The sequence below is a fragment of the Sturnira hondurensis genome, unplaced genomic scaffold (genome assembly GCF_014824575.4).
Source record: "Sturnira hondurensis isolate 20B ecotype Veracruz unplaced genomic scaffold, ASM1482457v3 Scaffold0002840, whole genome shotgun sequence".
NCBI classification, from domain to species: domain Eukaryota; kingdom Metazoa; phylum Chordata; class Mammalia; order Chiroptera; family Phyllostomidae; genus Sturnira; species Sturnira hondurensis.
The window spans coordinates 26,267,684-26,291,672 of record NW_028075471.1 but is presented as its reverse complement, the minus strand read 5'-3'; the positions used below and the strand labels follow the sequence as shown (position 1 = coordinate 26,291,672).

The 23,989-nt window shown below is 47.7% G+C and overlaps 1 protein-coding gene across 2 annotated transcripts in view; it reads right to left on the bottom strand.

Moving 5' to 3' along the window:
• Positions 1–23,989, bottom strand: part of ELMO1 (engulfment and cell motility 1) — a 476,071-nt gene that overhangs the window by 366,859 nt on the left and 85,223 nt on the right. For both annotated transcript variants that reach the window (XM_037041133.1, XM_037041135.1), the window contains exon 2: positions 14,178–14,327. In XM_037041133.1, coding sequence (XP_036897028.1) covers positions 14,178–14,255 — 78 coding nt within the window. In that variant the 5' untranslated portion in view covers positions 14,256–14,327. The remainder of the gene's footprint in view (positions 1–14,177; positions 14,328–23,989) is intronic.

The following is a 23,989-nucleotide window of genomic DNA, read 5'->3' as shown; positions in this document are numbered from 1 at the left end:
CAATCACAGTAGTGAATCAACCGGAAAGAAGCTGAGGTTGGAAGTCAAGGAGCAACCAAAAGAATGCCGAGGGGAGCTGGTGGCAAGGGGAATACTAGGAAGTGAGTTCACAACTGAACTGAGTTTTTGTCCTTATACTTCTTGTCTCCCTTGGCCGTGTAGCTGGGTAACTTGTTTGTGATGCGTGTGTTAATGCCAATTCATCCTTCTTTCTTGAGTCATAATGGATGTGTTGAGACGTCTGCCAGCAAGTAGTGGAGGAACACTGGCGCCCAAGTCTCAAATGTCTATCCCCACGGGTGTGACGATGGCAACTGAGGCTGAACCACAGCCTTCAAGAAGAACAGAAAAGGCTCTGCAAAAAGGACCCAGAACATGCATTTTCTCAAAACTCCCCTACCTTTGATATACCATTCACCCAAACTTTTATCATCTCTTATCACTTGGCCAGTCCTTCTAATAATAGTAACAGTAACAGATATTAGTTATTGAAGAGCTACCATATATCCATTAATAAGTGTACTTTACAAATGAGAAAACTGTATGAGGATCTCAAGATGTCAAGTAACTTTCTCAAAGCCTCCACACATGTGACAAAGCCAGAATTTGAACCCAGAGCTGTACAATCACCGAATCCCTGCTCATTAACCCCACCTCAGCTCCGTACTCCTGGTCACCACAAACAAGTCCATGGTCCAGAGCAAACACCTGTGGGACAGGTGCTGGAATTCTGGGTATCTTGGTTGCTGCCCACAGTGAGTCCTTGATAAACGTTATTCAAAGCTCAATGTGTTAGCACTGCCAGGAGAACAGGGGAGCCTGCCTTGTGCATTGTCCACATAAATGATGAGGAAAGGCTACACTAGCACTGAAACTTCTGATGCCTCGTGGGAGAGCTCTCTCCCCCTTCTCACTTTCGATGCTCAAATCAACACCTCCAGCCGTAACATCTCTGCTGTTCCTTCTTGTCTCAGGCCATTCTAACTTCAAACTTAAATTGTACCCCAAACTCCCTTTCCCAGTTTTGAACTTTTATTCCTCTTCTTCTAGTTGGTCGGAAAATACACTTGCAACCAACATTTTGTCAGTCCACCCTTCTCATTACTGTGTGTGTTTCTGTCCCGCTGAGCCAATCTCCATGGCAGCTCCTTACACCTCTTTTATTCTGCCTGTGGGTAGAGAGAAGCAATTAAAAATTGGTGCCGCTTGGATCGCTTCGGGCACTTCTGATTGGAGGTATATAAATGCAATCACATGGCTAAATGGATGTTCCCATGGCATATGGAGGAATCGACAACGTCATATGGAGGAATCGACAACGTCATATGGAGGAATCGACAACGTCATATGGAGGAATCGACAACGTCATAAGGATGAATGAGAGATGTAGCTAAAAGGGCAAGGTAGAGGCACAAATCTCTACATCCTACGGGCAAAAAAATAAATTAATAAAGAGAAAGAACTCACAGACACAGACAACCATGTGGTGATTGCAGGGGGCTGGAGAGTGGATGGCAGTGACAAATAGAAATGGAAAAATACAATGAAAATATCCCCCGAAATGTCTCAATCCTATAAATGACTTCTGGCGATTTGGACCCATCACAGGTTTTGAGGCAGGAGCACAACATAGCCAAGTGTGCACTTTCTAATAACAGGTGATCATGCAGAGACCTGGAGACCAGTTAGGGGGGCAAACTGGCCAGCACACCAAAACCCGAAGGGAAATCTAAAGGAGATCTGACCACAGAGCTGCCTGCCTACTTTCCTGAACCCATTTGAAAGGTTTCCATGAGGAATGTGAGTCCACCTAAATGTTCCTCCCTCACTTTTTTCTCTCTCAGTGGCTGTGGCCACCACACGCCCAGTTGTTCATCCAAGAAATCTTGGAATCATCTCTAACATTTCATTCTGCTTTAGTGCAGGGGAATCATCAATTCTTGTCAATTTTACCTCCTCGAATGTCTCAAAGAGACACATGCCTCACTTCTTTCTGTCTCCCTGTCCCCACCCTTGGCCATGACATGACTGTCTCTAGCCTGGACTGTGGCACCAGCTGTCTAACTAATCTCTCTGGATTTCACCTCTCACAAACCGCTTCTGAAACTCTCATCTTCTGAAAGTACAGCATCGAAATCGTGTGTTTTCAGTCCTTTACCTTTGGGGCTGTGCTCTGGATAAATTCCTCATTTTCTTCCCCCAAGCTCTAGAGTCTCTCTTTAGCCAAACCCACTATAGAGTGACTTTGACTTTGTCTATGTGTTTGTTTTTATTTTGCTGTTGTGGTTTTACTGTTTTTTTACAGTGTGTGGACTATATGTATACTTTCCATCTCCACGGTTTCTGATTGGTGCTTTTCATGTCCGTTTGTTCTTAACTGACAGCCACCTACTTTGGGTCCCCATCCTCCTGTGTATGTAGATGTTATTTTCTCTCTTTGAAAGCTCTTCCTTTGAGGCTATTGTACTTTAAGGCCCTCCCTTCCGTCTCTGATCCTCCAGAGAGAAGAGGCCCAGCCACAGCAACAGCGGACATGGTCATAGCGGCCAGATGCAGGCAAGTTTTCTAAGGTAACTTATTGGATAGAAAAGCTGAGGGAGAGAGAGGAGTCTAGAAAGGCACTCAGTCTCAGCTCCCACAGACTGGTGTATGTTGACATCCGGCACCATGACAAGGGACACAGGAAGAGAAGCACAACTGCCTGGGTTTAGGGGAGAAAGGAACCATGCAGGGCATTTGAATATGGTGAGTTTGAGGTAGAAGGGTCATCCAGATGGTCACGGCGAACAGGAAGATAGGTAGTTGTTTATATGGGTCAGAAGGTCACGGAAGGAGTGACAGCTGGAAATTACCAGCACTTCAGAGTGAAGGGGCTGAAGGATGCGAACAGATCACCACACACCTGTCCTGCAGCAACGGTGCGTCTGTAAGCATTCTGAAATCTGATACAGCTTCTTCCGAAGTCTGTGGGTTGTCTTTTGACTATGGACGGCTTTGATGGAAGGACAAAAATAGGCCTTCGTAACGTCGATTCATGAACTGTAATAATATACAGGGTCCAACACAAACAATACCCCTTTTTTATTACATAAGATCTCTTATTACAATATCACAAGCATGTGATTCTGTAACATAACAACACCACACTCGAGCACACCCTCTGACATTTTAGGTGAAATGTTCCAAGTGCTGTCCATCTCGTGCGAGACACCCACGTACCCTCCCAACTGCACTCAATGGCGTCACTTCTGCTGAACCCTTCATTTAAAATGCATGGTAGAAACAATGGAAGGGACACTCCTGTGCCCAGGCTGCTCCCTTTCATGACCACATGTAATTATCTATATCATTTGACAGGGATAGTACAACATATCAGCCACCTCATTTGCTCACCATTCATTATAAGTTCGCCACATCCCAGGCCCTGTGCTGGGCACTAGGAAGATGCTGGGTACTTGCAGAACATCACACAGCGAGTGAGTGAAGCCACACAGGACATTACAGTGCATATAACAAGGGCTTTCATCGAGTCTGAGGAGTCAGAACAGACCTTTTCTAAGGACCTTCCATCTCATCAGGGATGGAGAAAGAACAGGAAGACAGGTGAGGGTGGTAATTTCCAATTCAGAGAAAATCACATTTGTCAAAGCTCTGAGAAGTGTGCTTTTATAAAAGGTAAGAAGTCACCCAGATGGACAATGCAAATACAGAGGCTGGGGAAAGCCACAGGGATGCTCAGCGAGGCTGGTGACGCAGTCTAGGGCTGGGGAGAGCAGGGCCCCAGCCACCGCAGCAAGGAAGTATGGACTTTATTCTAAGCACATGGGAGAGCCACGGAAGGGTGCTTTAGATGGGGAGGATGCATTGGAGAGGAAGCAAGTGACTGGCAAGGAGGACAGTGGGGCCGCTCCTTGGAGCCAACGGGTGGAGGTCAGCTAGAGCAGTAACAGTGAGAGAGAGCAAAGGTGGACAGAACCAAGGCCCATTTAGGAAGCAGACTCGACAAGGCTTGCTATGTGAAGGGCTGTGAAAGTCGGGGGGATTTCAAGCACAACTGTGGTACCACTGACCCACACATTTATAGGGCCATTTGAGTGAAATCTACAAAAAGGAACATAGGAAAGCACATGTTTATTTCCCTCAGGCTGCTCACATTTTCTGAGTACCAGGCACCTGGTACAGGTCTACATTCCTAGGGAGAGATCCAAGCCTTTCTCTGGGGACCCAGAATCCTTCTGCGCGCAAAAACCTAGGCATCTGTATACCCCACCACAAATGGCCACATGACCCACCAGGCAAATGAAGTTCAAAGGGTGACATGCATAGAATGTTCTAGAATGTGAGATGACTTAGTCAGCAAATCTCAAGAACACACAGTTGGTGAAGGGCCTGTCCTGAGTTACTCAATGGACTCTTCATGAGAGAGCTGGGGAAGGGAACCAGATGGAAGAGGATATCACCCCAGCTACCTAGAAAGCAAACCAAAATCCTTAGTTCATTCTCAGAAGGAAAAGTAGAAGGCTACAATTCATTCCTGCTCAGTTAAATGGTGCTCTCAGGTAAGGGGGGAAATATATTCCCATTTTTTCTCTTTCAAAGCATGGCAAACTTTAAGATTTCATGAGATGTTGTAGACCCCAGCACGCAAAGAAAAAGAGAGCCGAAACCAAAAAGGGAAGTAGCCCAGTCACTTATTTTAAAGGAAGTTTAAGAAATAGCTGTTACAATACCCAACTTAAAAGATGCAAACATCAGATGAGGGATGACACCTGCTCTCCCAGCATCACTCTACCTTGTAATGACAGCAAGTAGCGACAAAGCGACGCCGTGCAGGCTTGATTACACCTTTCTCACAAGAGGAGCTCTGAAAGGGGTGTTCATGCTCATTGTAAAGTGAGGAGGGTGGGGGGGCTGGTTATTATCCAGACCATGTGAGAACTGAGGCCCTCACTGAAACTTCCTGTGAATGTCAGGTCTACAGACTGTCACAATGTGACTTCCAAGTCTCGGTCCAAGTGCATCAGCAACCCCAGTGAGCAAGTCAGACAAAAACAGGTGTCCCCGGGCCTCAGCGTGCACCTACAAGTGATCCTCTCTGTCAGTGCATGTCATCAGTGACTCTGATGCAGAACCAAGCCTGGGAGCCCCTGATCCAATCCAGCAGGGGGAGATCTGTCCGCTGGCCAGGGGACCTCAGCCATGCCTAGAGACATTTCTGGTTGTTGCAACTGGGGAAATAAATGCCACTGACATCCAGAGGGTAAAGGTCAGGACAATGCTCAACTCCTACCATGCACAGCATGGGCCTCGCAGCTGAGAATTATCCAGTCCAAAATGTCAAGAGTGCTGAGGCCGAGAGACCCTGATATAATTCACCCACTCCGGCGAGGACAGGCCAGGAAAATCACATGACTTTGCATTTCTGCCATGCGACATTGGAACCTCACTTTCCAGAACTTCAATCTCATTTTCTTGATCCTATGGAACATTTAAACCTACAATTGTAACCATTTCTAAACGTACAGTTCCATGGTATGAAGCGCATTCATACTGTGTGTTTTATGTTATCGTACAGGCCGGAATTTAACACTCTTCATGTGGAGCTCGACTGTCATTTTCCTTTACCAGACTCTCAATATTTAAATGTTAAGGGAATTATGGGTTTTCAGGCTGAAGCACTGGCTTCAATGCACTGGGGGGGGAGGTTGTATGATTGGTTCCAGTCTTGCTGGAAACCTAAGAAGCTAGTTCTATTCTGTGCACCACTGTGAATAAATCACAATTGGCTCCTAATGGTTACCATTACTAAGCAGAGTGCTGAGTGATTATCTCACTGAAGCCCTGCAGTGCCAGAAAGGATGCAGGGACAGTGCCAACTCTTCTCATAAAGCAGGAGGCTTGTCCCCACTCACCCAGCACTTAAGTAGCAGCCCAGATCTGGAGTCCAAGTCAGTCCGCCCCAAGTCCATATCCACGGGCACCACGCCCAACAGCCTCTCCCCACGTGCAGACCCCCAGGAACCCACCTGGCGAGGTTCTGTCTCATTTCAGGTAGGCTCCTTCTGCAACAACCCAAACCATTCACCACGTTTTCCCTAAGGTTTTCTTTGCTTCCGTGGCACATTTTGTCCCAGGGAGTCCCGTTGCCAGTGGGCAGAGCAGGCACCGTGGCAATGCCTGGTGTCCACTCAAACACGCAGCAGCTAAGACGGATCCGCTAAGTAGAAGCATGGGAAATGCAGAGACTCAAGGAGAACTACCAAACGAGTGAAGTAAGTCAGAGAAACACAGATACAACATGGTATCACTCATATGCGGAACCTAAAAAACAACCAGATTCACAGATGCAGAGTAGCAGGGTGGCTGCCAGGGGCGGAGGGGCTGGGGGCGTGAAGCCAATTGGCAGAGGCTGCTAAAGGGGCACACGTTTTCGGCTACAATACAAAAATGGCCTGAGGATCTAATGGAAAATACGGGGACTACAGCTGATACGCAGTATTGCATAACTGAAATTAGCAGAGAGAGTAAAACTTCAATGTTCTCACCAAAAAAAGAAAGAAACCATAAATATGAAGTGAGGAACATGTTAATTAATGTGATAGGGGCAGTCCTGTGTCTAGGTAGACACATATCAAATCACCACGATGTATCCTCTAAATATCTTTTATTTTTGTCAATTATACCTCAATAAAGCTGAAGAGAAACAAGTTATAAAAAGAATTACCAAGGAGATTTATGGCTGGGCTGAAACGGCCTGGGTTTTAGCATCTTGTGTGCTGGCATCAAATGGGCAGCTTCCTGGCAACGTGACCTCAGGCAAACGAATGCACCTCTGACAACAAGGGACGGGGAAGCCTCCGCTGCCTCCCTGGGCTGCACGACAGGATAAATCAGCCTGCACCGGGCCCTTCTCATACTGCCCAGCACACAGTCCTGCCGATGAGGTGGTACCTGCTATTACTATTACTACTGCTGCTACTGTTAGTAAAAAAGAAGCTAAACTCCAACGTCCCACACAGAAACTTCAACGTGCTCTATGTGATTCATAAGCTTTACAAAGGTCTTGAGTAAATCAGCTAGATGCACCTTGAGCTATATCTGCACACACCGTAAAAGTAGGGTGGTCGAGGGAAAACCGCAGGCAGCAGCTTGGCACACACCTAACAACCCATACAGCTGTGCTTCCTTTAGAAAAATAAAACCCCCAGCCCCATATAGGGAGCGTCTGCCATTGCAACCTTTCTGTTTGGAGAATGGGGAATACCAAAGTTTTATTCTTATCTTTATTGCTCACTATTGCAATCAGAATCGAGGTCAATGCGATGGACCTCGGGACACAAATGTGTGTGAAATGCAGGCTGACCATATGGGGCTTATAATCCACTGCAACAGATGGATTAACTGGAAACCAAAGTTACAGGCAAAGAAAATGGTATAGGAATTAGAAGGATGCAGAAATGACTGTATTATGACATAATCAAAAAAAGCTTGAGTACGAAGAAGGCTCACCCTCCACAGGGCTTAGCAAAGCCAGGATTGCTTTGGGAGGAGTGAAGGGCTGAAGATAAGGCAGGAGGAATTTGAGCAGGCTTACTACGAGAAAAAAATTTCAAGACATTTTTAAAAGTATGTATACATGGCAAACCCATGCATAAAGGGGCAGCTTCTCCAAAACAAGAGGACACGTGAGGAGTGCATGCAGCCCCTGTATGAGCCGTGAACCTGGACGATGCACAGAGAAAGCCAGGGAAAGCGGCTAATCTGGCCCAAATCTCAGGGTCCCTGGAAAGCTCAAAGCTCACTTACAATTTTTTTAAATTGTGGTACACTTTCTTCAAGCAAAATCTTTTCCCAAAGCATCCACAGATGAAAACAGGTCAATTGCAGCTGCTGTGGCTAAAGTGTTCTAGAAAGGCCCGGAAGCCCATCATACACCCCATCACCCCTGAACCCGCGGAGAAGGATCTGCAGGACCCAGGCTGAAAACCACATGCCTGGTCCCACCACTGTCTGTGGGCCCACCCCTGCTGCATGACAACCTGCCCGTGTCTGTCTGATGTACTCGGGTCCACCAGGAAGATGCTTAGGACTCTCCCTACTGAGATGGCTCAGGCTCACCTTTCCCAAGAACAGGTGAGACCAGCTCTCTCGTCTGGGGAGGAGGGGCTTTCCGCACCTGTAGCCACACACAGCACACCCAGTGATCTCTCTTCTACAGACCACGGTCGAACCTCCTCAGCTCTGGGATGTCTCAGTTCTCAGACCATTTGGTTCTCATGCACATTGTTCATGGCAAAAACATCTCGGATATCCAACAAAACTTTGGGTCTCCATTCTCAACCCAGCAGCCCTTTTACGCTGATACCTGCTTGATCAGCCACATGTCCCTTTGACGACAAACAAAGGAGACTCGGTGTTGGAACAAACTGCTTCTCAAACAGTTTTCCAGAATGTGTCAAGTTCAAGAACTGAGTTCTGCTATATCAGTGACCTTTCTTCGGGTTCACATTGGAACAACTTCACCAACCCTTTGTCTGTATTCTGTAGGCAACTGAAGGTTTATAAAGGGGACTAACGCACACAACAAACAGAGCGATGAGCCAGTGGGCCAGGCAGCTGATCCGAACTGGTGGTGTTTAGATAGATATTGTCCTCGAAGCCACGGGAGAACACGGGATCTGAGACAAAGAAGGTCACTAGTGAACACAATCCAGAGTGCGGAGCACTGACATTGTGTCGGATTTCGAAAGGAGAAAAACATGGAATCATGAGTGAAACTCACAAAAACCAATCAGAGAAGGATGGGGGATCTCAGCACTGAAGCCCAATAAAGGGAGGGGGGCTTCAAAAAGGTATGAATGCACAGCTCTGCCAAGCGTACCCAAGGGCGCAAGGCCAGCCACGGTGTGGAGATGACCATGTGCTGCGGCAACGCAGAAGGCATCGGTGCCTTCAAACAGGGCAGCTGCAGAGAGAGGAAAATTGTTCTTCCTCCTACAGCTCAGCAGACGCTGAAGCAACATAGGGGACATATACTGACAATATTTCAATCAGCTTGGAATGGAGAGAGAGAAAATAAAGTGGATTCTAGCAAGAAAGTTCATAGGTCAAGAGGGGCATTTTCCAAGGTAGGACTAGAAGAGCTTCCTGCTGAAGGCAGAGGAGGAAAGAAGAACAACGGGACATCGATGGGGCAAAGCCTCAGGGTAGGGGAAGAACTGCTAAAACACAGGTGCACCAACGGGGGGGGGGGGGGGGGGGGCCNGCGCTGGCCGGGCTGAGGGCGCGCGGGGGGACGGGGGACAGGGACAGACTGCCCTCTTCCGCTGGCCGAGGAAGAGCAAGCCAGGGTGGCTGGAGACACGGGCTTCGAATTCTCTGTGGAAGCACACACATACGCAGGCAGGGGCTTCTGAGGCAGAGGGAGACGTGGTGGCTTTCTGTGCTCAGTGAACTCCCTGAAAACACTGCGTGCGAGGGGAAGAAGGAAACGGAGGCCTGAAGAGCATGTGCAGAGAACAGGCCTGCTGCCTGGAATGCTGGTGAGCAGCCAAGGGCTGGAAGAACACATCGTGGGGCAGTACTAGGGAGCCAGCGAACGTTTCGTAGCACAGACTGACTGCATGTCCCATTAGCGGGTTCCTTTATTACTGGGGGATGCCTCCCTCCCACATGCCCTTTAATTGTCTCTCTTTCCTAAACATTTAAGAATTTTGGAGGGCCCTGGTCAGGTAACTCAGCTGGTTAGAGCGCTGGCCCGATGTGCCAAGGTTGTGGGTTTGATCCCCAGTCAGGGCACATACAGAATCAACCAATGAATGCATCAATAAAGGGAACAACAAATCTCTTTCTCTCTCTCTCTCCCTACCCCACCCCTTCCCCTCTCGCTAAAATCAATAAGAAAGTTGGGCAGACAAAGGAGGAGAGAGGAGGGAAGCTTCACGATGGAAGAGCAGGTGAACGAGAGAACCACAGCATCTCCTTTTCTTACCCAATGAGAACTTGCTTAGACAGCAGCAATAGCGCCTGCCTTCCTGTGTGGAATATTTACTCCACACCAGGCAATGCCCTGCATTCTTTTCACATGTTTTCTTTAACATTCACAACAATCCCAAAAGCGGCAAACTATCACCTAGCCTTTACCAGACAACAATCCTGAGGCTCCTAGAGGCCCCCACCCCACTCTCCATGTCCTGGAGCCTGTCCCGTGTCAGTCAGGCCACACTGCCTCTCATCAAAGCACCGGGGGTTCTACACTGTTGACAGCGAAACACACAGCTCAGGGGAGAGCAGATTAACAAGAACGGGGCAGGGGAATGCCTGCCAAGCTCGGTGCACCTGCAGGCTCAGGTGGTCCTGAGGCTGAAGGCCCAACAATGGATGGTGAGGGCTGGAGCAGGAGCCATAGCTGGTGAGCTGAGGACTCCTGGCAGCAGCCTGGGATCCAGTCAACCCCACTTGTGAAGAGCTCCTAGCACTTTTCCTATGGAACTGTCTCCTTAAAACTTAGAAGGGAGATAAATCAGTCCGCTGGGAGCAGATACCCTTTGAACTCTGCAAGCATTGCTGAAGGATGGCTGGGCAGAGTGGGTCCCCACCCAGGGGGCTCCCTGTCCTAGTTACTCATGAATTAAATCTCCGATCCTTAGGTAAGGCCTGTTCATGGGGCACCAGAGAGACAGCCCAATGGAGAGAAGAAGCTCATGGGCTGCTCTCTCTCACCAGCCCCCACGGTCTTGCAATGTGGGACGCTTGCATTGGATCCCCATTACTCAATATAAACAAGATTAGGGGCCACACCCCTAAGGCGACAGAATCAAAATCTGTGTAGCCAGGTCAGGCATGTGCACTTATCACAACTCCCTGGGGGACTCTTGGGCATGGAGAAAGGGTGTAAGCTGACTCGGGTGTAAGCTGACAGACAGCAGCAATACAGTGTCAGAAGCGGACGTTCCAGAGGACATGGGGCAGCAGCGCCTATCCCCACTTCCAGAAACACCAGTCAGTGAGTTAGGTGCTACTCAGGTAAAAAAGGAGCAAAGTGCTTTCTAAATGAAGGTGATGTGCAGTGGGAGAGAGGCAGACTGCGTGGCCCTTACTGAACAAGACAAAAAATAAGGTGAAATGAAAGGACTCGTCATGGCTAAAGTCTCTATTACACATGAAGACGGATGTCCAGTTCTTGTGCCAACTTCTCACTCAATCCAGAAAGACCACCGGCCACGCAGCAGTTTGCCCCAACCTCAGTAGCTGTTGGACAACAAGGGGCTGGGTGTCTAATGCTTTGTGCGGGTCCCCGCATGGCATCACCAGGAGACAACAGTTCAGCCAACTATAGACAAATCCAGGCTTCAGAGGGGGAGGGCAGCCTGGCTTGCGTTCTGGTCTCACTGACCAGCAAATACCCAACTTCTAGGAACCTCAGTATCTGTGTTTATAAAACCAGCCTCATCACCAGGAATGAGACAGGGTAATGCCGTCAGCTTCCTGAGACGATGTCCCAAGAAGGACGCCATGTCACGTCTCCGGCTTTTCTGCCAAAAATGCAAAATCTGAATCAAGCAGGGAGGAAACATCAGAGAAACCCCAACTAAAGGGCATCCCACAAAATCACTGGCATGTACTCTATAAAACCCTCAAGACCACAGAAGATAAGGATGGACTGAGGAGCTGTTCCAGATCAGTGGGGACCAGAGAGACACGACAGTAAATGGTGGGCTCTCAGACTGTAGGGACGATACCAATAAAGGACCTACTGGGACAACCAATAAAATCAGAATACAGACTACAGACTTGGAATCAGATGAAAGCACTGAACTAATGTGCAGCTTCCTGGTTTTTATAAAGAGACGGTGGTTACATAAGAATGATTTTGTTCTTAGGAAAGACACTGAGTATTGAGAGGCAATGGGGACGATAACTCTTAAATCACCCTCAGCTGGTTTAGAGAGAGGATATATAGTAGAGAGGGAGAGTAAATAGAGAAAACATTTAATAAAGCAAATGGAGGACAATAATAATTCACAGCTCTGGGTAAAAGCCAGGCAGGGGTTCTTTGTACTATTTCCGCCACTTCTCTGTGTGTGAAACTATCAAAATACAGTTACTCTTCAATGCGATCAGGCCACAGAAAACAAGGAAAGACTGAGAAAGGGCAGGAGCCTCAAGGAATCTCAAGGAACAGGACAGCGGCAAAACCACGTGGTTGACAGCCCTCAATCGGTAGAACCGGAAAAAAGGGCATTAGGGGAAAATCTGGTGAAATCCAAAAATAGTGTGCAGTCTTGTGGCCACTTATGTATCACTAATTTCTTAGTTCTGGCACATGCACCGCTGTCATAGTAAGGCGTTAACATTAGGGGAACTTGAGTGAAGGGTATGTGGAAACTCTCTGTACAATCTTGGCAGTTTGTCCATAAACCTAAAATTGCTCCAAAATATTTTTACATCTATTTTTTTAAATCATTAACACGCACACTGCAAAGGCCATGCCCAGAGGCTGGGAGGGACACTTGACTCCACAGGCCCCACGAGAGTGGGTCAGGAGCTGCCTGCTGTCTTAACACAGATGTCCCCAAACACGCTGGGCCACGGCAGGACTCAAAGGAAATCATTCACCGGACTCTTGGGACGGGGCTCCAGGTGGTTCACATGAGACCTCAGGCTTGGGCACCGGGCTTCCAGCTCCATACGCCTCAGACTTAACGCCTCACAGGAGTCCCCAGGGAGCTGGTGAAAATGCAGCTCAGGGTTAGCAGGTCTGAGGTGGGTCCAGGCCCCTGTGTGTCTAACGAGCTCCCAGGGGAGGCCCAAGCAATGGGTCCTCAGCCCTGTGGAGGAGGCAAAGGAACAAGGCAGAGGCACCTGGGCCCATGACAGCGGAGCATCGTGACAGCCCAGAAGCCACCTTCTAGCTCACTGAAGCGTGGTTCTCTTACCAGGTAGCCCAACCTAATCCCAACCACGTTCAGCCTGCACCAAGCAGTCCCAGGCACACTTTACAATAAAATCCAACTGGTGTCCTCTCACACAGCACGTGAAAGGGACAAACAGCTGTTGCGTGCATGGAAAACTACGGGGCAGGCTCTTCTACCTGCACGGGCTTCCTCCAGGGCCCCAGAAACTACCGGAGAGCAGTCAAAATGACAAGGACGTGCCAGCTGATGATACCTTTATCGCAGTAATCCTCAACATTTACCTTTCCTCACGTTCATGCTCGAGCCCAACTCATTCTGACTTGCTGCCTATAACTTATTTTAATGAATTATCTGAATCCACACAATGCCATATAATGGGGATATGGCAACCAGCTAATAAAATCTGAGGAGGGGAAAAAACAGTACACCGGCAGATCACACTCATAAAATCGTATCAAGGACATAAATAAAAAGTGAACTTCCACAGTGCCCTAACTTTGAAAAGGTAAATAGCCACCTAGCATCCTGTTGGTTGCTCTATGAAAGCCTCAACTGTGTATTAAGTCTTGACTCTTTTTCATTAAAATCATTGGCTCTAGAAGGACAAAGGAACCTTCCCAAGCTGCCTCCCCAAACTGTTGAGACCTAAGCTAGAAGGTGAAATCATTTTTTAATCATCTTGCTATTTTTCCATTCAGTGAACATTTGCTCAGTAGTTATTACATGCCCAGCAATATTCTAGACTCAGAGTACATTTCACACTAGTTATAAAATTACATTGGTCAGGGATCCAGGCCTGAACCCACCACACTAATCTCATTATTGAGCTGTTAATATAATGCACTTGGCTGCTTCTGCAAAACTGGGAGAGCAATACGATTCAAAAAATTAGGTTCTGTGTTGCCTATGATAAAACAATCTGCCCATATTCACGAGGCCCTGCCAGGCAGGGCTAGGACAGCCTCCACTGTGTCAGCTGCCCAGAGCCAGCCGTCCACGCGTCCCTCCCGCCTATGTCACAGCGTCAGACACAAGCCCTGTATTGACACCAGCCAAGGAGATGCCAGAGGAGTGAAAAGCCCACACGTCACTGCTGCACGGAGCACAGAAATCAAACTACACTGCCAGTGTCACTGTGTAGATTCCCCAACACAGCCAGAGAGTGAACAGGGGGAAGAGAGAGCCGTCCAAAGTCCATGAAAATTCCAGAACAGAGAGGAAACCGCCCGCAACCCCCGCAGGGCTCCCGGCATTACCAACCTGGTCGATTTCCATGAGCTTGGGGTAGGCGCCCGGCCATTCTATGGCCACCTTGACAATGTCCGCTGGTGGTGGCATTGTGAACCTGGAGAGTGTCCACAGCTGGTGCACCTGGGCTCCTGCAGCACAGACGGCCACACGTGTCTACCCCTGAGGAGGAATGACAAAGAGAGAAAGTCCCTCAGTGCACATGCAAGGCGGATTCTGCTGCATCACTTCCTGTTTCCACTGGCGGTTTGGGTATAAGAAACGGCTCCGAGCACAGTAGGCACAGGGCGCCAACTGCACCACTGGCCGCTCCGGAGGAGACAAGACACAGGAGGGGAAGGTGCCACCGCCCTTGAGTCAACGCTGCCCGGAGACATGGCCCTGAGAGGGACAGCCTCCTGACTCTTCTGGGGGGAGGGGAGGGTGGGAAGCGAGGAACCCCTCACCACAGGTTCTATTCCCAGCAGAGCCCGAGGTCTGAGTGAGCAGGACTCACTCTGTCCAGAAAGGTACGGAAACCCTCGCACTCAACAGTCTCCGGAAGGACAGATTGCCCAGGAAGTCATGGTCAGGAAGCAGTTTCTTTAAAGTATTTTCTCAGTGTCACAAACAGAGCCCTGTACTATAGCAACCAGGATGTCACAAGGAAGGGGCCATGGCTCCAGGTTCACACAGAGGCGCGCGCGCACACACACACACACACACACACACTCCCTCCCCTAGGCCGGTCTACACAAAGCACCGTTGCCCAAGGCTGGGGACCCAAGGGGGAGGACAGACCTGGGATTCTCACTTGACTCAACAGTGCTGCTGGCACAAACTAGGCAAGATGATCTTCCCCCAGACTAGCCTACCTCCCTTAGGATGGCTTTTTTAACCTTAATATTTTTGAACAAGCAAAACACTACATGATTCAAAATATGAATGTGATTGTGTGTGATTTTATGCAAAGTACAGTCTCCCTCCTTTTGAAGTGGCCCACCTACCAACATCCACTTGGACCCCCTCCCTCCCTCCATCTATCCACTGGTACTAGTCTCTTCTGCATTTCTCTACAATTTCTTCACATACACAAGGCAAATGCAAAAATATATTGCACTTTCCCCTTTATATAAAAGGCAGCATTCTCTACTCTGTTGTGTTTTTTTTTCATTTTGTGTATCTTCTAAATCTTTCCACATTGGTACAAATATTGCAATCTGCTTCCTTTTCCAGCATCACCACCATTCTTGGAATGGAACTACCCTATCTGATGAAGCTGTCTGCGACGCACAACCCTGGTGTGCTGTGGGATTTCTTCCCTTTGACTGTCACAAACATGGTGACATGGTCAATCACTGTATGCGCACACCACTTTGCACACGTGCAAACACATCCCGATGACAGAGTCACTGGAGTGAAACTGCTGGGTCAGAGAGCACAGGCAGTTTTAAATTCCAATGCCCATTTCCGAATATCGCTCCACAGGAGCTGTGCCCATCCACCCTCCCTCTAGCAGCCAACGAGGCTGCCTACTGACACACAGCCTCAGCAACAGATTGAACTTTGGCACGCCCGACACTTTGGAAGAAATGGATCTCAGTGAGCTTTTAACCTGTATTTGTCTTACAGCGAGTGAGGTTGAACTTGAAAAGAAAAATTCCCACGTCCACTCTTCTGTGAACTGTCCAAGGCCTCTGCCCATCTTCTACTGGGTGCTCAGTCATTTGTTTGAGACATTGATCTCCATAAGAAGATCAAACACACACTCATGGGGTTTTATCAGGCCAGAGTAAGCCTTGTCAGCCCCACCTCACGGCAGGTGGACGTTAATGAGACGATAGAAATGGAGCTAAGAATGGCAGCCTCAACAGCATGGACTGTTACATAAACCACTCACTTCACCAGAGCCGCAGACAAAGGAAATGCACTCCAACAGGACTGCTCCTCTGGTCTGGGATGACGCAGGAAGCCCGCTGTGAGGGTAATCAGCGCTCACCAGTGAGGGCACATCCACTCCCACAGAGCAGAATTTTTTTCTCCCATGCTTTTCTTTCATGTTGAATGAACATCTTTTTTATTTATTTTTATTATTGTTCCAGTACAGTTGTCTCTATTTTCCCTCCACTACTCCCCAAACCCCACCTATCCCCACCTCCCCCCCAATCCTAACCCCCTTTGTCCATGGGTCCTTCATACATGTTCCTTGATGACCCTTCCCCTTTTCTCCCCATTATCCCCTGCCGCTTCCCCTCTGGTTACTGTCAGTTCATTCTTTATTTCAATATCTCTGGCTCTATTTTGCTTGCTTGTTTGTTTTGTTGATTAGGTTCCACTTATAGGTGAGATCATATGGTATTTGTCTTTTAGTGTCTGGCTTATTTCACTTAGCATAATGCTCTCCAGTTCCATCTTGCTGTCATGAAAGGTAGGAGCTCCTTCTTTCTGCTGCATAGAATTCCACTGTGTAAATGTACCACAGTTTTTTGATACATTCCTTTACTGATGGGTACTTAGGTTGCTTCCAGCACTTGGCTACTGTAAATTGTGCTGCCACAAACATTGGGGTACATGGGTTCTTTTGAATTGGTGTTTCAGGATTCTTAGGGTATAATCCCAGCAGTGGAATCACAGGGTCAAAAGGCAGATCCATTTTTAGTTTTCTGAGGAAATTCCATACTGTTTTCCACAGTGAATGCACTAGTCTGCATTCCCACCAACAGTACACAAGGCTTCCCTTTCTCCACAACCTCTCCAGCACGTTGTTTGTTGATTTGTTTATGATGGCCATTCTCACTGGTGTGAAGTGGTATCTCATTGTGGTTTTAATTAGTATCTCTCTGATAGCTAGAGATATTGAGCATCTTTTCATGTGTCTCTGGATCCTCTGTATGTCCTCCTTGGAGAAGTATCTGTTCAGGTCCTTTGCCCATTTTTTAACTGAGTTGTTTGTTTTCCTGGAGTGGAGCTGTGTGTGTTCCTTATATACTTTAGAGATCATCCCTTGCCTGAGGTATCATTGACAAATATATTTTCCCATATGGTTGGTTCCATTTTCATTTTGCTGATGTTTTCTTTAGCCTTCAGCATAGGACTTTTGAGCCCCACTCTGTGCTTGTCCTCAACGCTGGGGACCCAGATGGTAGATGTCACTGGGGTACAGGGAGAGCAATGGAGAGCAAGGAGAGCCTGAAGCTCTTGGGAGTGTCCATGGGGAAAGGGCCGGAGCCCAGTTGTAAGTTGGAAAGCCAGGCAAAGTGGCACTGACAAGGCTGGATGTGAGTCAAGACCTAGGAGAGGGGTGGAGGTAAGCCATGTAGGCAGACATCTGGAGAAACTATGTCACAGGAAGAGCAAGTGCAAAAGCCCTGAGGCAGGGGCCTGTCTGGGATGTTCCTGAACCAGGTGACTGGCCAAAGCCAAGAAAGTAAGAACAATGGTAATAATTTCTGATAGTCATTGGGTCAAACGTGACAGGTTCATTCACAGTACTCCTGACCCTGTACACACTCTACCCTTGGTTGTGACTTAAGAAGAAAGTTCACGTCCATGGATATCTATTCAGAGTACACATTGGTACAACTTTCCAGAGGTACTTTCTGCAACCTGCTCCAAAAACCTTAAAACTGTAGATTCTTTCTGAGTTAAGTTTACTTTTCTGGGATGTTTCCTCAAGAAATAGTTATTAACCAAACCTCAACAATGCTGACTGCTGTTTTGTCTGCAATTCCCAAAACTTGGAAACCACTGAATATTCAACACCAGACAGGTTAAATAACTATGGAGCCTATGTGTGCAAATACAGGCAGGCAGGCAGGCAGTGCCTGGAGCTTCCTCTTCGTAGTCTGTACACCATTTTGTTCACTTGTGATTCTAAAGACAATGTGTTATATCTGTACCATGGTACATCGGCCCAGATTCAATTACATGCCCTACGATAAGAACCAAAACAACAGGCTCTAATGCAAAACAAGACGCATTGTGACTATTAGGTGACAGGATTCAAAGCAAAGAGCACAGTCTTGAGGGCCAAGAAAATAAACAATAAAACAAAAAATGCATCTAGAGCACCCACCTCCCACCTCACACAAACTAGTCTAGAATTACACGGAAAGGGGTCACCCGGCCTTCCAGGAATCAAAAGCCAGGTGTGCTCTTCTTCTCCTTTAGCTGGTATTGATTTCTCAAAGGCCATTCAGACAAAACCTGCTGAACAGGTGAGAATACAATAACGTGGTTCTCCGTGGGTCCCCATGGAGAATACAGGGGAGCTGCACACAAAGCAGCCATTCAGGGTGGCGAGGCCGGGGCATCCCCTGGGAGCTCGCTTAACCGAGTCCTATCAGACCGCATCCCTCTTCCTCAGGTTACCGCACAGCATGAACAGGAGCAGCCGGGCCCCCGCAGGGTGGGGTCCGGTGCACAGTTGCAGAATAAATAATCCAGTCTCCATCGCTATCCTCAGAAGTTCACACTTCATCCTCCTGAATGTATATTTCCTCTAGGGAGCCATTAGCTCTCCAGGCTTCTATATATAGTCACTGTTGCTTCTGATGAAATTGAGGGAAGGAAGTTTCCAGCACAGACTTTCTCACCCTTGACCCAGTTAGCATTTGGGGGGCACGGTCCTTTGTTGTAAGATCGTCCTGTGCATCATAGGATGGTTAGCCACATCCCCGGCCTCTACCTGCTAGAGGCCGATAACCCCCCTCAGCCGAGGTGGTCAGGAACGTTTGCAGACATTGCCAAGTGTCCTCTGAACTCAAAATCATCCTCCAGTTACACGGTGAGCTACCAGGTGCTCTGGGCCACCCATCGCAGAACTTGACCCAAGACAAATTGTCTCATCAGGCTTTCTAAGAAACATGATCATGCAGGCCTGTGCATGGCCACGCATGACCAAGACAGCGGGCTTTGCTTCCCCAGGGCCACGCTTGCAGCTCAGGCTACTACTGGTTGACTCACTCCCATCCAGCGGGAACACTGTACAGGCAGGAACATGCCCTGATCACAGCAACAGCAGCAGGGCAGGCAGGCCTCTCACCCCAGGCTGCCAGCCACCCGCATCCTCCCTACAACCAACATTTCATCAGAGCTGCTGGAAGTAAAATTGCATCTAGTATCGTCAAAATTGGCTGTATATATAAGCTACATGATTTGGGCAAACAACCTGATATAATACTTCTCATGCAAACGAAAATTTAAGAACCACTAGTGGGATGTCTACACAGCTGACTAGACATTCCAACCATTCTGCCTCATTCCTTAGTGATGGTTGTTCCATATTTTAGTTGTAATTTTGAGTTGGTTGTACGAAGAGGAGGGCCATGTCTACCTATGCCGCCATCTTGACCAGAAGTCCAACCATTTTCTCTTGTAAGACAGAACTATCTGCCCAGTCTTTGGAAACAACTAGGAAATGGGTGTAGAGTTTCCAATGGTCCTGCCTGTCTGCTGATTGATTCACTTTATTCCATTTTTAATATTAAGAGTCTACAAGAATGACCTGGCTGATATAGCTCAGTGGATTGAGCGTGGGCCTGCGAACCAGATGATCGCGGTTCGATTCCCCTGTCAGGGCACATGCCTGGGTTGCAGGCCAGTTCCCAGCAGGGGACACACCAGAGGCAACCATACATTGATATTTCTATCCCTCTCTCCTTCCCTTCCCCTCTAAAAGATAGATAAATAAAATCTAAAAAAAAAAGTCTACAAGAGTGCATAATAGAGTTGTGCATACAGGTGTTGTGTGATAAATTTGCACACCTGAATTTTATATGTTATCAACCAATGTAATCAACCCCAATGAGTTTACTAATAAAAAATAAAATTAAAGATTTTATAAACTTAATATGAATATCAAATGGCTTGTTTATAGTTGAGTTAATTAAATAAGACAGAATAATCACTTTTTATTTGTAGTTACTGAAGTCCACAGATCAGTTAGATGGGACTCCATAACCCCTGAGTAAGTTGAAATTTTTATCATTCTGTTGAATGTCTCCTTCTTAGCTTGGGTCATATTTCCAACACGACAGAGAGAAACTCGTCTTGATTCCCATCTAGAAATCTGTCTATGTCTACACATTGTTCACGCCCGAATTCCTACATGTCTGTTTGTGTGGGAAACTCACCTCACTGTTGTCGCTCACAGATCTGTTCCTGCTCTACAGGTTTTTCCAGGCAGCATGATGAGATTTTAGGTTTCAAAAAGTTCAAAAATATGGATCCAGCCCTAGCTGGCGGTCAGTGGATTGAGTGCAGGCCTGCGAACCACATGATCGAGGTTCAATTCCCAGTCAGGGCACATGCCTAGGTTGCAGGCCAGTTCCCAGCAGGGGGCGCATGAGAGGCAACCATACATTGATATTTCTCTCCTTCTCTCCTTCCCTTCCCCTCTAAAGATAAATAAATAAAATCTTAAAAAAAATGGATCCATATTTTTTCTGAAGTTTCTATATAGTGTTAGTTTGGGGTCCCTGCAATAGCTTTCAACCCTTTGACCCTATGCCTGGTCTTTCTATTACACAGAGAAAAAATGAGCCTATAATGCCCCTGTAGGAGCTGAGCAATGGGAAATCTAACACGCTGGCCCTGGTGAACTGTGTGCCCACAACTTCACTGCAAGGAGCAGATGGGTCAAGAAAGGCCAAAAGGCAGATCAATGGGAAAGAAACACTGAGCAGCTGGAGAAACAACTGGCTTTCACTCCCCTGCCCCTTCCTTTGCTCCGAGTGCCTCTCCCACTGGTCCTCGCATTCCATTGGGGACAGATAAGAGGTTTATAACAATTATGGGGATAGTCGGGAGAGAGCACTAGTCCCATAGTTCAACGTCAAGCGGTCTTTGATAGATAAAGAAATAGACGACATTTTCCCTGGGCATTCGGGTGAGGGAGGAAGCGAAAGGGCCTCTGACACGTCCCTGAAACCAGACTTTCCTTTCCTCTCCCTGTACTATGAAGAGGAGGGAGCAAACCCTTCCTCAGCCCTGGTAAGCGCAGCTACTGGGGGCTGGCCTGTAAACAAAGATTAGCCAGAAAGAAAGGAAAGCATTTATTTACTCATGCAACGTGCACAGCTGCAGGGGAACTCGGGAGCTCAAAGGGGTGGTTAGAATTCGGAGCTCATACACCGGGTACAAGTGGTGACGAAGTGTGAGGAGGCTAAACAGAGGAAAGGGGGTGTGGTTTCTGGGGGGGTCAACCTGGTGGCTTGGAAATGTAGGCTTGTTTCTAAGGTTCCTTGTGTGCTGGGAAGCCCTCTCAGGAGACAGAGCTGTCTCTGAAATGTTTGGGGGGACAAAAGGGACACCTTTACAAATGGAAATTTGCTTTCCAGATGTAAATTTCCTTTATAAAAGGAGTGCACTAAGGAGCTGCCGTCAATCAAAAGTTACAAAGTTGTCCTCAAGTGGTACGGTTTTTACATCTATTCTTTCCTGTTGCTTTTTAGTAACTTTAGAGGCAGTATTTGTATTTCTTTAAATGGTCTTTTTTCTACTTCTCATCTCCCTGTTTCACAGTTAAAATGCTATATATTTATGACTATTAATGCCTACTTTGTAAAGTTGCTCTGTATCATTTTTTAAGCAAGATTAGAATCAGTCACTTTAGTGCCCTGGTTCTCAACTAGGGGTAATGTTATCCCCCTAGGGTACGTTTGTGCATCTGGAGACCCTTTCATTGTCACCAAGGGGAAGGTGCTATTGTCATCCAGTGGGTAGAGGCCAGAGATGCTGCTGAACATCCCACAGTAACCAGGATGAGCCCCTAGAGCAAAGAATGATCTGGTCCAAAATGTCAACAGAGCCCTTTAAAGGAGAAGAGCAGAGAGTATACCTCCTGTGTTTGCTGTTTCTGCACTGCTTTCAGCTCAAGCAATAGGTCTGTGTCTGTTCACTGACCTGAGTTAGAATCCTGCCATTCCCTGGAGACATGACTAGCATCCAAACCATTCACTGAAGCTACACGATTGAACCTGGCAGCCCAGTGGAAACCATAGTTTTTCTGCTGTATTCTCGATCTCTGGTACCTGCAGGTCCACATTTCTGACAGAGCCCATGGCGGCTCTGACGGCCTCTCCTCTCCTGAACTGCCAACAGGAGCTGTGTGTGCACCGCAGGAATTAGTCTCAGTCTGGCATTTCCCACACCACACTGCTCCTTTGAAATATTAATTAATGCAATGCCAAAAATGGTCAAATCTCTTGTAAAACACTAAATGGGAAAACAGCTAATTATATCTAACTAGTTGATGTTCTAAGCATTTTTCATAATAACCTTATGAAATAGGTCCCATTTAAAAATAAGACATTTTATAGGCCAGAAAACTGAGATGCACAGGCATTAACTAACTTGCCTGAAGTCCCAGGTCATACAGGAAGCCCAGCCATACCTCAGACTGTTAACAGTGGAGCTAGACCTCAGTCCTTGCGTTTGGCTGAGAAAGAATTCAAGGGCCTGGTAACCAAGCCCTCCAGGCAAGAAGTTTATTTGGGAAGTCACCGAGGCAGAAGAAGTGACCCAGCTGGGCTGCTGGGACTCAGGCAACAAGGTACAGGGGCCACAGAAGAGCTGTTGACGCTTAGGAGAAAGACAGCAAAGCTATCGTGTCTGAGGGAAGAAGAGAGGATAAGGTGCGGGCATGCTGGGGAGAGACCACCCCTGGGAAAAGGTGGTGGTGGGGAAAGGCACAGGTGCTCGAGAGAGGGAGCGCACACGCACAGGTGTGCACACACGGGGACCTTTGTCTCAAGAGCTGTCTTTCAAAGGTGGGGATTTTAGGGGAGGTCTCAAGGGAGGATCTCAAGAGCATATTTCGGTGTGTTGTTTCCGGGCTGTGGTCTCCGCTAATTGGTTGGCACCACAGGGCAGGGGTGGGAATTCGTCCTTGCATCTGGTCATGACGGCAGCATCTGGTTTTGCTGCTCCTCGGGGCCTGGAGCTACAACACAACTCAGCCTTAGGTGTCGTCTCTAGTTTGTTTGTTTTTTTTAAAGATTTTATTTATTTATTTATCTTTAGAGAGGAAGGAGAGGGAGAGAAACATCAATGTATGGTTGCCTTTCGTGGGTCTCCTGCTGGGAGTTGGCCTGTAGGGAACCGGCCTGCAACCCAGGCATGTGCCCTGACTGGGAATCAAACCGCGAGGTGTCGTCTCTAGTTTGACCAGAGCTCTGTCTCTATAGTAAGCAGACCTCAGGCTTTGCTCCTAAAACTATGTGAAGCTGATCGGAACCTCCCTGTCCTGGGAGATTAATGCTTAAGGGAGTGGCCATGCAAGGGCTTGTGTGGTAGTTACATGAGTCTACGCTCCAGCCTCTTGTTCCTCCTGAGGGGTCTAAACCACATGAGGAGCGACATGGAAGGTCAGGGCTCTCAACTGCATGACTAGCAACACACTGGGCAAGGAAAGGTGTTAGCCTAGAACACTGTTTTCTCAGCTTCACCCATTACTAGGCACCTGGACTCTCCACCCTGGTAACATCCCGTACCTGGCTTATGTTCCTACTCTGCTCACACCTGTCTAAGTGCCCACTCCACCAGGTCTACACCTGTCTGATTCCTCAGGATGGTTTTAATCACTATCACCTATATTAAAGAAGGTTCCTTTACTACAGGAGGTGGGGGGCCTTTAATGTAATATGTGTAGACTGTGAAATCTCCACATGCCATATACAGTATTTCCCAAATGTATGTGTCCAAAAACCACTTTTTCTCCCCTCAGGGAGCATCTGGTGGCACTGGTTTCTTCTGGGATACTCTGGCAAACAATGCGTTGACACCATTTGCCTGCTTGGTTTCTCAGGAAAAAGAATTGCCAAACAGTCTTCACCAGAAACGCC